The 17,935-nt window shown below is 42.8% G+C and overlaps 1 protein-coding gene across 4 annotated transcripts in view; it reads left to right on the forward strand.

Moving 5' to 3' along the window:
* Window positions 1-17,935, forward strand: part of LOC308384681 (RNA-binding motif, single-stranded-interacting protein 3) — a 312,357-nt gene that overhangs the window by 231,078 nt on the left and 63,344 nt on the right. For all 4 annotated transcript variants that reach the window (XM_080863247.1, XM_080863249.1, XM_080863248.1 and 1 more), the window contains 2 exons: window positions 6,761-6,918; window positions 12,050-12,129. In XM_080863247.1, coding sequence (XP_080719373.1) covers window positions 6,761-6,918; window positions 12,050-12,129 — 238 coding nt within the window. The remainder of the gene's footprint in view (window positions 1-6,760; window positions 6,919-12,049; window positions 12,130-17,935) is intronic.

A 17,935-nucleotide genomic window follows, 5' to 3' on the forward strand; every position in this document is an offset into this window, starting at 1 on the left:
AATCCAATGGGTTTAATGGAGGTATAAAGAATTTAAAATGCAGAAGTGACCTTACTTGTAGCAATTCCAAAGAAAGTTTACGCAGAGATAGAGGAATGAGTATCCGGAAGAAAAAGATTGAGTCAGTAATTTTTTTAGTTTTTACCACCTGTCACATGATTTGCGGTGCCATATTCCTGCTCCTTCTGCTGTACACAAAGCTTTAATGGGATACTCACACTCACACTGAAATGCGTCCAAAACACTAAAAAGAGTTGATGTATCTCTAGATTACAAACAACATCATCTTATGTGCGATGAAATGCAGATGATGGTGTTACTAATGAGTTACTGATGTTCTACTAATTATTACATCTGCTCACTTATTCTTGGATATAGTTGCATACAGCAGTTTGAATTAATTCCTCTCTGATTCTCATTTCCCTGCACTCGAGTTTTAGAAATAAGCTAATAATTAATGTTTTAAACCAATCATATGTGCCGTCTTCTTAATCTTTATTTTTTTGTCTTCCTTAATATTTTCTTTCACTGCTGGTAACAAGTATGTTTGGATGTATTTCAAAACAACAACAAAAAAACAAACACATTGAGACCTATAATCAAAAAAAAAGAAAGAAAGTAAGGACTCGGTGCGTGCGTGGGTGTAGCCGTCATTATATGCAGTGTTAAGCGAGGAGATTGGTGTTGTTTTGTTTTGTTTTTGATGCTTTCTTAATCACAATCAAGCCTACAGGTGCACACGCCAAAGTGATTACAGCAGTGCTGCCCACTAAGCCGATTCAGTTATGAATTAGCAGAAAGATGTTATCTATAAGAGAAATAATAAAGTAGTTTTAATACAGCTGCTAAAGAACTGGCAGCTATATGCCTACATAGTATGATTGCAGACTTTAGCTTAAACCCATTTACTGCAGAACTATTAAAGCCATGTTTAAGTGACAGGTGTTTCGGGCTGTTTGTTCACACATAATGTGGTAATTGGATTGTATAGGCTGCCCTGAGTGATGGCACAAATTCTTTGCCTCGTAGCCCTTCACAGCCCTTTGTTTCTAACAGAAGGTTTGAATCAGAAATATGGATTTCATCAGTCCTTCAATGAGCAGCCGAAGGACCTCACGCATTACCAGCTTGTGCTCTTGTTATCTCTTTTTTTTTGGCATTATAACATGCTGTTCTGTGATTAAGCCTGTCTACGTTGGAGGCATTTATGCATATTTTGAAATGTAAGGTGTGTTTGCATATGTCCGCTTGTCTGTAAAGATGCGTATCAGATCGAGCGAAACACTTCCTCCCTGCAAAGTTTCGCCATCTGTCTGTGAAATCGGACTTTGATGAATACATGGAGCCGTTGTAGAGGCCAAACTTTGAATCTGACGTTTTTTTGCGGCGCTGAAAAAATAAGTAGCTGCTATTTGTTTGACTGGCAAAAATAAATAAAGTAAATTTGAATTCTCACGTCAGAGGCTGACCATGAAACCTTTTGTACACTTGCAGCCTGGCTGTGCTAACAGCTACGTGCTCTTTAAATGACTGCAGAAGCAGTGAAAGACTGCGATAGGGATATATAGTCTTGGATGTGGACCGGGTTTGAAGTCCGGTGTCACAGAGGGTCTTTCATAATAGACAGAATCACTACAGAGTATTGAGGAAGCGTTTGACAGTAGCCTGTACAAAATGAAGTAAAATGATCCAAACCATCCACTTGAGAGTAGAAACAGGCAATGTTGGGAAGCACTCATCAAAGTGCAGCAAGCTGCCCAGCTGACTTTGCCTGCTGTTGTCTGACCAGCTGACTAGCCAGCTGACAGAATGATAGGTCCTTTGTAGTGTAGCTACTGTTTTGTCTCTGAATTCTCCAGCTCTTCACAAATTAAACTCAAATCTTTTGAAGTGAGTTGATGTGCTCATAGGCTTCTTCTCTCTCTAACTCCCCATTCTGCTCCTTCCTTCTTCTTGGTTGGCCAGCTTGTCTTTTGAATGCATTCTGCAGACTCAGGCTCCCACAGCAAGATCTGAGTACAGAGCCTCAACCTATATACAAGAGAACAGGAACGCTCCCTCTGGCATCTGCAAACTTGTCAGCCACACATCCTCACAACAGCAGAAACACAACAACTATTGCTTCCTTGCAGTTTTCTCCAACCAGTCAACACATAAACCATTGTCTGTGGCTTTAATTGTGCTCCTTCAGGCTGCTGGTTAGTCACACAACAAGCCAGAGTGGCATACCTGAGGGAAGTGTATTGTGTGTTTGTTGTAGCAAGGATTGACAACCTTATAGACACGTATACCCAAGCACGTATACGCTTGTAGAGTGTGTATCTGAGCTCAGAGGAGCATCCAAAAAGCCCTATAGTACCAATTATACATAGAGCTCTTTACTCTTGAGCAAGAAGAATGGATAGAGGGCGACAGGAGAGACGCCATGGAAGCAAGGACGGACAACGCTTGGTGTACAAAGTTAGGAAACTCTCATTACTGAAAGAGAAAAGGAAGAAGGTTAGTAAAGTGATTTAAAGGAAAAGGGAATGAAAAGATGTGGGTGCAAGGTAAATCAGGGAGAGAAAGGATTGTTGGAAAGAGACTGAAGGCGACTCAGTCTCAACCTGGATTTGGATGCGGTGCCCCGAGTCAAGTCACATATCTATCTTTCTAACGTTTAACCGTTAAATGGATACAGCCCTGAGAGCCCTATAGGCAGAATGAGAGACTTCTAACGCCCGACGTTTCTTCTCCCTCCAGCGTTGTCAAAAGGCAACAAGGGCTTCCTTTAATGTGCCATATCTGCCTGTCATGTCAGCTGCCTCCATCTCTCTTTCTCATCGGCTCTCCGTACCCTTTCATTCCTTAACCTTTTGCACGTGATCTGCAACTCCTATTTTCTGTTTAACCCAGATCCTCGCTTTCTTTTCTCTTCCTGTCTAATACTCTCCCTTCCACGTAGAATGGTAATGTTCTCAGAAATTACAGTGAGGTAAACAGAGCAGGGTGTCGAAATGAAATAACTGCTACAGGGCTGTCAGCTCTAGCGAGGGGCCCATCCGTCAGCAGGAAATGACATGTCGCACCCCCCCCCCTCGTCCCGCCATTCTCCCTTTCTGTCACACGCACAGTTGGATTCCTCCTGTCCTCCTGGTGGCAAGGTGAAGGAATTATGCTCATCAAAGCCCCAGTGTAGCCTGGAGCCTTTCCATTAACCTTCCACAATGCTGGTCAATGGCGAGAGAGACATTCAACCATCGACACGCAGAAGAAGGAGGCTCGCTTACACGACTTGAAACACACACAGAGCCGAAAGATACATAAACGCATACACGAGTGTACAGTAATATAGTCTGCATTAAATGGAACAAACACACATAATTACTAATAGATGGGCTACACACAGGTGCACGCAAGCGCACACACACCTCAATTACCGTTTCATTCATAGCGTGACAGCGGAGCATGTGCAAAGGCTGACATTAAAGGAAATTAAATCTCCTTGAGGAATGGGCCAGCCCATCTCACCTCCCGTCAAAATACTCCAGTTTCCTCTCCTCTCCATCTGGGTATTTAGGGCTTTGTGATGCGGAACCTCATCAAAGAGAAAACTTAGCGAGGCGGCCGTGCGTAGACGAGGCCTCCCCCGCGATAATCCCCCACCCCCTTTGCAAACGGAGCCCTCTACTTTTAGCCCACGCACACAAATTACCGCATCACATTCTGTCCTCACTCTTTCACCGCGTGCGCTGTCTCGTGCTTATAGGAGAAAGTGCTTTCATTCCAGTGTGCGCGCAGAAACTGTCTTATCATTGGCTTAGCTCAATGAGGGAGTCAGTCAGTTAACTCTTTGATCCGGACCTCCTTTCTGCATCGGAATACGAAGCCTATTTGACATAATCCTGAAAAACATCAGCTCACGTAACCAATGAAATTCAAAGGAAGGCGCAGCTGCAAGGGTGCACACACTGAAGGGACTTAGCAAGAGAGTGACACGTGTACAGTAGATTTTTACAGACAGATTTAATTAAGCTCCATTCACTGCCAAATCCCGTGTTATACAAACTCTTGCGAGCTTTTTCTCTCACATGCTCCAAAGCACCCAAATGTGACACACTTGTAGAATAAGGAGGTGGAGTTTAGTTAGGTAATTGAGTTTCCTGGGTAAAGGAGAAAAAAGCTGTGGTCTCGGGCGCTGGCTTTCTCCCACAGGTTTTCATCAGATCAAACATGTCCTGTCAGATAAGACAGCTAATTAATCAGGGGAGGGACCAGTCCTGTCCACTGACGGATAGAAAGATGGAGGCAAGAGACTGGTGGAGACACTTCCTTTCCTCTTCCTTAACCTCTTTCTCCATCATCAGCAGAAAGCAAAACAGGACAAAGTGAGAGAGTGTTGCCTGTAGAGTCTGTGAAGACTCTCAAAGACAGTGTTTACGCAGCCTGCAACTGAAGTAACTCCACAACCCCCAGCTGAGAAGATGACAGACTTCTGTGCTGAAGTTGCTGTTTACAGTACTGCATGTGCGTATGAAATATGTAACTGAGAATTCACTTTTTTTAAAACTTTTTTGAGGCCAAGTCAGCTGTTTTTCCAAATAAAACCATATTAATCTCCTAGGACCTGGCGTCCACATATGTGGACATCACATTTTGGGTTATTTAGACCAAAATACTCAATTTTGCTGTACAAGGGCCTGATATCCACTTACAAGGACATTATACTGCTACTGTTCTATCAACATTTTAAACAAATATCCTCATATGTGGCTCTTATTTTTCTTAAAAACAAAAATAAGGTAAAAAGAAATCTGGTAATTCTTTGTTTTTACATTCATCAGGCCGCAATCAGCCCAAATATCAAAGAGAAATTAAAAATGCATGCCGTGGAAGAGTTCAGGTCTTAGGAGGTTAAACTAAATTTTAAAGGAAATTCCAAAAGGTTGATCTGGACGTAGCGTTTTCAGTGGGAGAAACATTTCGTCACTCATCCATGTGACTTCTACAGTCTCAGCTGACTACACGTTTCCCCAACCTTATAAACAGTACATTTGCACAATAACTGAAACCAGTTATTGTGCAAATGTGAGGTTAGTTCCTTGATCATTAATATACAAATTGTCATGACCGTTGATCAATAACCACTCATTAAAGCCCATTGATGAATGACCATTGATTATTGATCAAAGACCACTGACCAATGGCTGTGAGTATCATTCACAGACAGTAGGGCGATGGTTGCAATCACAGCATTGTAGGATGGCGAAAGATGTACCCATAGGCCCCCTCCTCAATTCAGAGATGGTCTTTCCCTTTTCACATAGTTAATATCAAAAAGTCATTTGCCCTCAGTTTTTCTTCTTCTTCTTCTTCTTGTCTTGTTGCCAATTTTTAACATTTATGAGCCTGGACTTGGCAGATCCACGCCTTAAAAAAATGTATTTATTGATTTCATTTCATACATTTTTATGCGCACGTGTCTTGGAAAATTGCTGTTGTTATTCAGAACAGATTCAGCCACCTTCCTCATTATTAGATTGTAGACCATGACACAGATTATTACTGCCTTTTTACATGATGGTGCTTAAAGCTCCTCCACTGCTCACATTATTGATCTAACCTGACAAGGGAGGCTGCTCTTACAAATCAAAGGAAATTTATTTATAATTTATTGTATCGCACATGCACATTTAAAATGAATCGTACATAATAGATGAATATTTTTCTTTTTGTTGTTTATAAGACTTTAAAATTAACTGATATTGTTTTAACATTTCACACTCTGGTAAACACTAGAAGTTTTACCTTTTACTGATGCAACAATAACCATGTAAGTGTCATTAAAATGTTTCAGTGCACATTCTCTTATTAACTTAGACCATGCCTCTGTGTAGTGGAATTAACTCGTGATGATCCCAGCGCCTTTTGAATGAAAGGATGAAAGACACAAGTGTGAAACAGATCAGACCTGGCTGTTTGCCTGATTAGAGTGGACTGTTGCTACCTGCACGTTGGAAAGATGGATTGAATGTTATTCGGTTCATTTGAAAGAGTATATGCTAATTTGCCTGTAGCATATATGATTAGAACTAAGGGCAGCACAATGTAGCTTAATGCTTAATTAAGAGAGACTGACTGACTGGTGGAAGAGAAATATAGATGGAGGCATAGTTTGGTGGCTTGCCTGGCACAGGCAGTGACTGATTGGCTGGTGGGGCTGTTTCCAGCTGCTCTACTGTAGATCTCAACGGGCTTTCTGTTACCTCGGGCTCACCCCAGCACCAGCTGTGCTTTCGTACCTAGCTTGCAGTAGCCCCTGGGCACTACACTGAAAACACTGTTGTATAATACACAGCTTTTCTTTTGCTGTTTCTCTTGATTTTTTTACCTGACCACTAAAAAGAAACACCCAGAAGATGCCATTCAAGCTATTCTGAATATATCCACCATGCTACTTGTTAAATTGTCATAATACATTGAGTGTACTAATACTTGCACATGCTCATTTTTTATATTTCTTTATTGCATTTAAGTGGAATATGTGAGTGTCAGCAGGGCCAGATGTCATGCGAGCTTAGCCTGGATTTGGCTGCACAGTTAGCAGTATTGCAACACGTTGCATGATTCCTCACAACCCAAAGCTGATGTATTATTTCATATTTTCTGCAATTGATAGTGATGCATTATTTCTCATACCATCTTCTCTTTTCCTTTCTTCTCTTTGCCGTCTGTCCAACCTCTCCCTCCTCTTCACTCCTCGAAATCTCTGGCATTGCAGCAACAAGAGCAGGACCCCACCAACCTGTACATCTCCAACCTGCCAGTGTCTATGGATGAGCAGGAGCTGGAGAATATGCTGAAGCCTCTGGGTCACGTCATCTCCACAAGGATACTGAGGGATGCCAACGGGGTCAGCAGAGGAGTCGGCTTTGCCAGGTAAACAATGTTAATGAAGCAAGTGTTAAATATGCCTCCTTTCAGTCCCTACAAATGGTATGCCAAGCTCTAAAAGCCAGATCATTTCTGTAATACAACTCTCTAGCATCTCTCTTTATGCTGCACACCTCGACTTTGTAATAGGCTTTATTTTAAAAATGCTAAGTCTGAAGAGTAAGTCGAGATAAGCCTGCTGGCACACAGTAATCAGGGTTATTTTTTAAAACTTTACAAAGCTCCCTCCCAAGCCACAGAAGACACTATACAACTGTTGTCACAGGTTGAGGAGTGTTCCTTGTGGTGAGTAAATCTAACTAGGATTTTTACCCACTGCTCACATTAAGATCTGCCCTAGTTCAGCTGTGCCCTGAGATGACTCGTGTCTTGTTTTTGGTACTAAATTAATAAAATACATTGTACGTGTACTGGCAAGCACACGCTTGTGCATTGTCTGAAATATGAACTGGTACTTATGTAGCGCTTTTCTACTGAATTTGAGCAATATCCACTACAGGCCTCATTCACCCACATATTTGTACAAGTGCTTTTTTCTGTGCCTAAGCACATCATGTTCACACGCTCACACTCACATGATGGATGCATCAGGTGCAACTCAGGCTTCAGTATCTGGCCCGAGCATAGTTCGACATACAGGTTGGGCTCAACCACTGACTTTCTGATTAGTAGACGAGCTGCTACTAATATGCTTTTCATTTTAGACAGTGAAAATATGAAAATATGATTTGATTCTTCCTCTAAGCCTGTTTGTCCATCCATCTGCATATGAGTTAATGAATGCTTTCAGCTGTGCATTCTCAAAAATTAACAGATACCACCAATGATTGTGTGTGTATTATATATAGTAATAGCATATATAGTAGAGTAACGGATGCTATTTTTCCCAAAACAAAGTCTGAATGACTGAACAGTTTGTTTCTTTTTCTACTTAGAAAAGTTTCCACTTCAGCTTGTTAATCCCCCAAAGTCATAAACCGTTCTGTCCTTGTCCTCGACAGCAGCCACCAGGCTCTCATTCCTCTCCACACATTCCTTCCCTGTTTACCCAGAGGAGGCCAATGACGGCCACAGAACCACCATCTTGCAGGGATTTTTCTTAATCACCTGCTCTGGCTGAACTCCTCTCCTATTCCCTGCTCTATTACCAGGGGTTACAGCAGGACAGACTGGCACAAACACACAAAAACACACACACACACACACACACACACACACACACACACACACACACACACACTTGCGCACCAATATGAGCATCTGCAGAGTTAGACCTTTACGCAGGCGTACACACTTGTGAATATGCACGCGTGCATGCTCGTGTGCACGCACGCAAACACGCGCTGAAAAGCAAGCTCTCACACAGAGACACAGGTAGGCAGCCTCCTGCAGACCAACAAGCAGAGCACAGCAACAACCTGCCACAGGCCACCTGTTCAAGAAGCTCTCGGTGGGAGGAGGAAGACGCATGACGGAAAGGGAGGGTGAGACATGAGTGTGAAGCGATGATCAGATAAAAGCTTTAGAAGTTAATATACAGAGAAAGAGAAGGTGAATGAATAGAGAAGGAATTGAGGAAACTTTTTAGAAGACTGAGAAATACTAAGATGAATTAAAAATTTCCATGAGCGTTGGCGTGTGATGAGTAAAGAGAGTACAGGTCAGGGAAAAGGGTAAAAAAAAAAGATCCAACCAAAGCAAAAATAAACAAACAAAAACCAACACAATTGAATGTTTTTTATGAATTGGAGAACTCCCATTAGCTGTGTCGACAGACATACAGACAGCTGCTGAGGGCTGTGCTGTGTGGGGCATTAGAGAGAGTAAACTGAGCTAAGTGTTTGTGGGCCGATCCATTACTGTTATCAGAGCCCATTACTCCAGCCCCAGCACTAATCATTGCAGACAGCAGCACCTGATGCCATTAACCAGCAGCGCACACAGAAAATCCAGCCGGCTTCACTGTCTACCTGGCTGACTCTCTGACTGACTTGTTACCCCAAAAGCTTGACTGACCAGCAGACAGTGAGTCTGACTGGTTTGCTTCCCTGTGAGTGTCTAACAGCCTGTCCGCCATATGCACTTCATGTCTACTTACATCCTTTCCGTTTACCATCCTGCTGTGCAGCTGGAGAGAAAGAAGGAAAGATGTTATTGTGTGTAGGAAGGCTAAAAAGTGCAATGAAATACAAAGAGAAGCTTTGCTTTGACATTCAGTCAGAGAAGCACTAAATAAACAGTGAAGAAGGGGTATGCATCCAGCTGCTATTGTAAGCCTGTCTCTTTTAAAATGGACAACAAAAGCATCCCAACAAACAACCTCAAAACGGCTTGTGCTTTGATAATGGAGTCCACACCACAAAAGTCATTATTTCATAAGCACTACAAGGTTGTTAAGCTTGAGCGATAAAGAGGTTAGCTGTGCTTCAGGCAGATCCTCTCCGTGTCACTAGCCTGCCTCCTAAAGTGAGAGCATTATGAGGCAATAATTTCCGTGTTCGTAGGACTGTGCTGAGATTCAGTGTTTGGTGTGGATTAGGAGCATATTGCCAGCGTATGTTGTAAACATAAACACTCGATGTATGCAGTTCCCGGTATATTCACTTCAGCTTTCTGATGTGGCACCTATATCAAAAAATCTATAGCATATAAACAGAGATAAATAAACAATGAATCAGAACAATGATTTCTTATAAAATTAATGAATTAATTAACCAGCTGGCTGCTCTTGTACTGTGCTGTGTATAACTTAATATATCTTTTTGAATATTATTTTATAAATTAAAGTCATTTTTAGAAACTCGTTATGTTTTGCAGTTAGCTGAGTTGCATTGGTTGGTTCATATCGGCCTTTCACTAACACTCGTGGAACAGAAGGGAAAGAGTGAGGGCTGGGGAAAGGGAGGATACAGGGTCAGTGAGAGATTGATGATGCCAGGAAGTGTGAAAGATTATATATTCTAAAAAGAGGAGTAGGGAGGAGAAAAGGGGAGAACGATTTTGATGTGGATAGGGCATAATGTTGAAAGAAAAGGATGGACACAGTGGGAAGGAAAGGAGGGCACAGAAAGTGAGAGAGATGGGCCAGGAGAGAGGAAGGATAACGGTGAAAGATGGAGGAAATAACCAAGGTTGAAAGACGGGGAAGAATGAGAGAGACGTCAAAAAGAAAAGGTGTAGACGGGCTGGGAGTAAGATGGATGAGATGGAGAGCGCGATAAAGAAGCTATGGTAAAAAAGAAAAGAAAGGTAGCGATAGCAGAAGGATGGGAGACAGAGGACAGGGAAGGGGGAGGCTGACAGGATGATATGAGTATTTTAGGAGGTGAGGGAGAATAAAGCATGAAAATCTGGAAGGCAATGAATTCTGCACATTCCAAGCGCATATTACCATAAAGACATGGCATTCAGTCAAGCCTGGATTTAAAAACTCTCTCATTTTAATATGTCTTCTTTGCGTCTATAAGGGAATCTGCAATATATGCACAACACGGATCGTGCAAATTCATGCAAAAGGATATTTGCTTTTTAATATGTTACTGTCTTAACACAATTGAAATTTTCAGACAAATCCATTGCACATTGAAAAAGAAAATCCTAGCATTTTACTCATGCAGGCTGTAATATGGAAGGTGTTTAAAAATTCTTGTAGCACACACAGTTAAGCTGCAAGTTAAAGGAATATTTTGATATTATTTGCTCTTACATCAACTTGTAAGAGAAACTGATAATTAAGTTACATCTTTGGATTTATGGTCTTACACCTTTTCAATGTCAGATAGGGTGTGTGTATGTGTGTGTGCGCATGCGTTGTAGATCATTTGCTGTAACTTTCCGAAAGCAGCCAGCCAACATTCACGCCCACCTCATGCCATGAGCGGCCAGCTGTGTGGAGGTGAAAGAGGAGACAGCCATTGTAATTGTCTTTCAAACTTTTGTTGTTGCTGTGTGTCCACCTGTGGAGCTTTTGATTTGTAACACTGAACGCAACACAGCGAATGCCTGAAGTGTGTGGCCCTTCTCTACGATAGCCATTCTCCTGGTTTGGCCACACACTTCTGATTCCCAGTGTGGTCAGCAGCCAGTCTGAAGAAGGTCTCCCAGCCCTTAGCTTAGCTTTACAGAAAAGAGCTGCTCTCCAGCACACGATCATTTCTTTAATATGCCAAAGTGAGAGTACAAATTGTTTTAATTTACTGGTGTTCAACTAGTAAAATTTATTAGCCTAGGGCAATAATTCCCTGTAGTTGTCACTGTGAGGCAACTAGTCTAGAATTCATGAATGCAGTGCTCTCAGCCAATAATAAGTCACATTTACTAGGAAACACCCACCAAGGATTCTGATTAGTTTTCTGAAATGCAAAATTGCATAGAAAATATGTATATGCATGTGTGTATAGGTTACATCTCCTATTATATTTCAAATCTTTGGAGCTTAAGTTGCTCAACTTTCCTTTAGGGTATCTGTTTATTGTTGCAGAGCAGTGTGTGTGTGTGTGTGTGTGTGTGTGTGCGTGTGCGTGTGTGTGTGTGTGCGTGTGTGAGAATGACAACAACACTCATATGCATTTGAAATGTACGTGTTTTGATGTTATGTGTGTATGACATTAGTGTGTGTAGGCTTGTGATGTGAAGATCAGAGCCCCCCTGCTGGCCAGCTGCTTGGCCTGTATATACTCTTTGATCCTTTGGTTGGAAAAGTGGAGACGAGTCAATCAACTTCCTGTGTTCTCTCTCATCTTCACACTGGAATTGCCTTTTATAAGCATGTAATTTCTACCTTCCCGTACCACCTCATCTTTCACGCCTTTCACCTACTCTCCAAAACTCTCTATGCTTTGTCTTTTCCGTTATGCGCAGAAAAGGACTGCATAAACACCTCTTTGCCTGAAAGCCCTGAATTTCATTATGAACCCCTGACTCATGTAACCAGTGACTTGATACGGCAGATCAGCTCTCGATAGTCTCACTGCACTATTAGTATGAAAAGACTGATGCTACACAGCCAGCAGGACACAGTTTAGGGGGTGATGCTTTATGGTTGTAAATGTGTCATCGGTGCTTCTGCTACAAACAGATTGTTAAATTGAACCCTACATGCCGCATGTCGTTGCAGGATGGAGTCTACAGAGAAATGTGAAGTAGTGATACAGCACTTCAATGGAAAATACCTGAAAACCCCACCAGGCATTCCAGGTGAGTCTCACCTCTTTTGCTTCACATTACTCTCACATCACCCCTTCCTTTTCTTTTTTTTGGGTGGGGGAGGCATCATTTTGCAATAAGGAACTGCCTTTCTAATTCACTTATGGTAATTCCTCATCTCAGATCTGCCGGACAGCTTGATAGATTGCGTACACTGCTGTTTCTGACATCTGAAGCTAACTGTCGTGGTTCTGGCTCAATAGCTGATGGTTCTATAGGTCTCTTCCTCGCTCGTTCTGTAACGTCTTCACTCCGTGTCACCGTCTCTCTCCCTGGTGGTGCTCAGGCTGCAGGCTGGAACTTCTCGGGCAGGAGAAAACCCTCTTAATATTCACACTCATGCCTCTGTGCTGTTCTTCGCAATCTACTTAAGAGCTTGCACTCTCCCCTCGTTCCTCTTCTGCTCCTGCTCTCTCTGTTGCGGTGTCCTCTCGCCTTCCTATCGCTCTCTTTTCTGCAGTCACCCTAGACAGTGGCCAAGGAGAAAGCAGACAGGGAAACATGGGTGAAAGAAAGAATAGCAGAAAATGGAGACAGATGTAGAGACGAGATTGTACCTCGCCGTGTATCGGTGCTGAAAGAGGCATCACAGTTCCACAAGTAAGCTGGCAAGGCATTGGAAAAAGAAGCAAGTCTCCAGGGGAGTGAGAGTATCAAGAGGTGGCAGTGGAAGAAAAGTGAGTTGGAAGGGGAAAAAAGTGTCAGAGGGAAAGGCCAGGATGAAGAAAAAATGCTGCTTAAGCACTTTTGGGTCCAGGTGCTGCAGCAGAGTCTCCCGTGTATCCCAGCAGGACATGAGGGCCAGACGGGGTGATACCCGAGGAGATCTCCTTCACCACTGTGGCAGCTATATTAACACTCACACCTCCAACCAGCAGCATAGAAACAGACCCATAAATCGCTCTCCTCTATCCAGTAATATCTCAGAAAGACTGGATTTAGAATCTCCGTATGTGCTCAGTCACTGCATAGCCAGCAGCCATTAAAGGCAAGGTGAGTGGTTATATTGAAGTTGAGCCGTAATAGGAAACCTTTAGAGCTGTAATATCAGGCTGACCTTCCCCTTTAAGGGTCTATCTCCCTGCCGCTCAGGCTTTATTATTGTTAATGGATTGTTCAGGCTTGTGCCAAGCATGGAGATTTACCGCCCTGATCGAGGAAATCCTTCTGTGGAATTAAGAATGGTTACGTTTACAAGGTCCGCTCTGGTTCAGCGCTGCTATGGTCCCTGCTAAAAGGTCTATGAAAGCTTCTCTTTCCTTGCTTTACACCTGAACTTTTACTGTTCTTCGAGTTGTTGCCATTTGTGATATGTGGTGATACGGTACTTCCAAAGGTTGCTTTCGGTTTATTAGCTTGGGCTTTAGTTTTGTAGTTTTTGTCACAAGCCTGATATATTCACCTGAATTCACCGGGAATTTGGGAATCTGATGAAATTGTACCACGCAACCTGAAGGGAACAAGCCGACAAGCAGTCAGAGAAGCTATGCAACCAAAACTTGAGTAAGCAAGTCAGAATTGTTAGTCAAGTTCCTCTTTGGATGTGGCAATTGTGTAAAAGGGGATCAGGTCAAATACTTGAACCTTGTCGGACTTCTTTAAAAAAATTATAACTTCCTTCCAAATACCAGAGTAAGTAACACTGATATGGTAGATGCACAAAAGCTATAAGTTAGCAGCTGAATTTTCAAGTTTGCTGTGCTGGTACGCTGCAGATGCTCTCAGATGTTCTGATGATGAATAATGATAGAGTAATGCTCCCTGTGATATTTTATACTTTTTCCATAGTTTTCAGTTCACATGAGGGTGGGGTGGAGATGAAGCTGTTCTTTTTTCCTCTATGATGTAGTCCATGTTGACTTGCTGTCTCCTAAATGGAGATTTCTGGACATTTTGCTGTTATCAAACTCAGATGTTCCTTTGCTGAGGGCCCTAGGGCTGTTTCTGTTTCTCACAGAGGGAGAGCGAACAGCCCTTTAGTAAAAGTGTATTTTTGTGTGTTGGGTTGCCTGAAAGTGCGCGTGTTATGCGTTTGCACTGCATTTGTATTGGTCTCAAATTTATGCGTGTTCACATTCATGCACGTGTATTTAAATTTCTGCATTTCCAAATGGGTGCACATACATACCGTGTGCTGACAGTCTCTCTCTCTGTGTGTATGTGTGTCATTTTGGTGGTATTTCCCCAGAGCCCTTTGCTATGCAGGGCAGCTTCTTCATCCATCCTACTTTGACAGCTCAGCAGCACCCCCCGGGGGGCTCCCACCACACGCAGCACAGGCGGAGTGTGTGTGTGTTTGTCTGTGTGTGCGTGCATGAGTATGCTTATGTGACAGCCATGACTGTTACACTGTGTGAGCCTTGACACACGCACAAACCACATAAGCACAAATATGGCCATGCACCGCTGACTTTGACCTCAGTGGAATGTCAGCATCCATATAATGCTAATGAGAAACTTCTTTTTTCTTTCTCTTACCACCATTTAGTGTTTAAAACATGCTCTCAAGCATACACAACACATTTAGGGTAGCACTCCCAACACACATGCATATATACAGGCACACATTTCTCAATCATCAGGCTTACTCCCCCAAACCTCTCCAGCCGATATCTGACAAGCCTCTGCATTTCCGGCTTAGCCACTCAATCACACTGTGTCAAGAGATGTGGCCGTGTGTGTGTGTGTGTGTGTGTGTGTGTGTAAGAGGGTGAGTGTACGCGTGCATATGTGCAATTGGGGATTGTACTAGCTGCCTACCTCCACCCAGGTGTGTCCAGTGCCAATACAAAAAGGATATTGAGTTGTAACCTTGCTGTCCCATACCAGGAAGTAAATATCTTGATGTCAGGTGCCAGGTCATCTGGTAAATTCAACTGACCATGGGAAAACAAACCAAAAGGAAGTCACCATGTTGGCAGGAAGTTAACCGTGAGTTGCTGATAACAGACCAACACAGAGAAGAGGAATTGTGGAGATGCTAACAGATGGCAGCTAATAGCACCATAGACTGAGTCCATACACTTCCTGCTTAAATTTTAATGTAATAACATCTGACTTCCTTGTGATTACATGAGATATTGAGTTGATCTACAGTGTGAAAATATGATAGCAGATGGCAACTAATGATACTTAACAGCTTCCCTTTTCTTCCCATTAGGTTTTCTAATGAAATTCTATGTAATTTTCTATGAGATCCAACTACATGCGCTACATAGATACACAAATGAACTCATTTTTTGATCCGTGGTAATGCCATCCTCTCTGAATGCTCATTTTGATCACAGATGATTTAGAAGTGCGTTAAACAAGAGCTAGTGCTTTATTTCTGTCTGCAGTAAATGTCAATTGCGAGAAGACATGTTGCATTCTGAGAACTTAAAGCGAATATTCGTGTGTGTTCCAGCAAGTTCTACAGAAATGCGTACCACAGTACTCGCATATAGATGCATCTAATCAGCAGTCCAGGTCAGGTTTGTTTGGTGAGGCCTGGTTGATATGAGAGGTGCATAGCAGTCGTCCAACAAACCAGTCACCGAGGCCTGCTCTAGCCGCTCTGCTCTGCCCACGTCTGATTGTGATTCAGAGAGAGGGACATGATCGATAGCCCTGATGGAGCACCACAGCTGTTTAGCTATTCTGTGCAATGCGGCAGCCGCTCTCCCTGTCGCTGTGGTCGGCGGTGAGCGTGCATACAGTATACGTGCACACAAATATAAACTCATACACAACGCATGCACACAGATGAAGAACATGTCCCTTACGCCCAAAATATACATACCGTGTGTCGTTTCAAATATTGACACGCGCACATTCTCGGATGCTTCCAGCTGATGCTGCACATATAAATGAACATGTGATTTCTGGCTGCGCGCAGAAATCGATGGATTGAATCACGCGAGCACGATCTCCTCCTTTTCTGAGAAATGGTCAACTTTTAAGTTCGAGGCGAGAATAAAGAGTTATCCTTGTTTTTAGTGGATGTGGATTTACTCAATAAACAAAATAAATGGAATTTATGAAATGTGACTCCAGCTATAAACTATACTGAAGTGAGCCCAACAGGGACGCATTATGATTTACACTGCAACCCTGAGCACTGGGAAAGTCAAAGGAAGCGCAGATAAAAAGTGATTTAATCCGCTGGCTCCACTGAGCCTCGCTGATTACAGCCCTTCGTCCCACAATGCATTAAACAGCTTAGAGATGACACCCTATGGTAAATGTAATTCAGACCAGAGATACATTAGCCATTGTTTGTTTTTTGGCAGGTGAGTAATAACATGTACATACCTTACTGTGTGGCGGCAATGGCAGAAAGAAAATTGATAACCTGCTCCACTGAATTGTGTCTCTTTATGTTTTTTAACTTAATTTTAGAGTCAGCAATCAAACCATAGTTAAATAATCAATGAGGTTACGTGCAAGTAGTGTTGAGCATCAGAAAAGGGCAGCGCCAGACTTTGATGAATCTAACATTCGCTTGGACGTCTAACTGTGCAAACAGAGATTCAGTCCAGACTGAATGTGCAGTAACACTGCTGCTTCTTCCTTTTCACTTCCGCTGGTACCGCTCGCTCCGTTGTCTTTCTGCCAATATGGCAGCAGAGCTGCGAGTCGGCTCCAATATTGTCCAATGGATGCTGGATAAATAATGAAAACCACATCAGGAAGCAGCCACAGTGGCCTTGGGAGATGGAACGAAGCGGAAACATGCAATATGTACAAGCTTTTTTCTTTTTTCTTTTCCTTTCTTTTTTTTAACAGAACGCTGGCATTTTTCTCTCCCTCTGTTTTTGCAATTTCCACTAGTCTCTGTCTTTCTCTGTCCAAACTCTCACTTTGCCTCACTTACTCTGTCAGTCACAGTGCTCTGTTATACAGAAGAGGTTAATTTAGGCCTACAGTAAAAGCCATATTCTTCAAGGACACTTGTGGTGAGTGCCAGTGCTTTCCCCACCCTCGAAAATGGTAATTGTTGTGTCTTTCAGAATACTGATCAGATAACCAGTTTGATAATTTGTCTGTTCTGCCAGAGATCTAAATAACACCCAGGGTTTTATAAAAAACACTACATCTGTCAGGATAACACCAGACAGAATATACAGGGTGCACTCTTTGCCAACCACCTGTTAAATAAAATATAGTAAAGACAGGCCAAAAAAGTGCTGCCCCACCAACACTTTCCATCATTATGTGTGGATCACAAGGCCTGTGCAGCTGAGGTTGGGAGGAATTGTTGCTGGGGGTGGGTGGGGGTGGGGGGCAGTTGCAGGAAAGAAATTCCTCCCTGTTGGCATCCTCACCAAGGCAACAGTGCCAAGATAGCAGAGACAGCCCACGGTATTAAAACATCCCTCACTGAATTAAGGCAAGTCCCAAATCACTTGGTAAGTCACAAAAAGCCCTTCTGAAACTGTCAGTCATACTTGAGTAATCTATGTTAATTTCTGCCATCCCTCCCACATTCCCCTGGCTAATAACTGGCCTGTCGGCGGGCCTCGTCTCTCTCTCTCCCCTATGGCATGTAGATTTAACGTGCAGCCAAGTAGGTTGGCGACTTGGCTGTCAGGATGTCTCAGACATGGCTGCCTTTCCAAGTACGTGAGAGCACGCGTTTCCCATGATGCATCTGCGAGTCATGTGTAGTTTGTGTTCTGTGAATTTTTTTGTTTTTTGTAGCTGTTGTTATCCTTCCTCGTTTTTTCGTCAGAAACAAAAAGGTCAAATCCATTATGTATTGATGATTAATTTACCGCTTCTGCTGTCACTCAGTGCGAGCCAGCCATAGTTCTGT

The sequence above is a fragment of the Rhamphochromis sp. 'chilingali' genome (assembly GCF_963969265.1).
Source record: "Rhamphochromis sp. 'chilingali' genome assembly, chromosome: 17".
Taxonomy (NCBI): Eukaryota; Metazoa; Chordata; class Actinopteri; order Cichliformes; family Cichlidae; genus Rhamphochromis; species Rhamphochromis sp. 'chilingali'.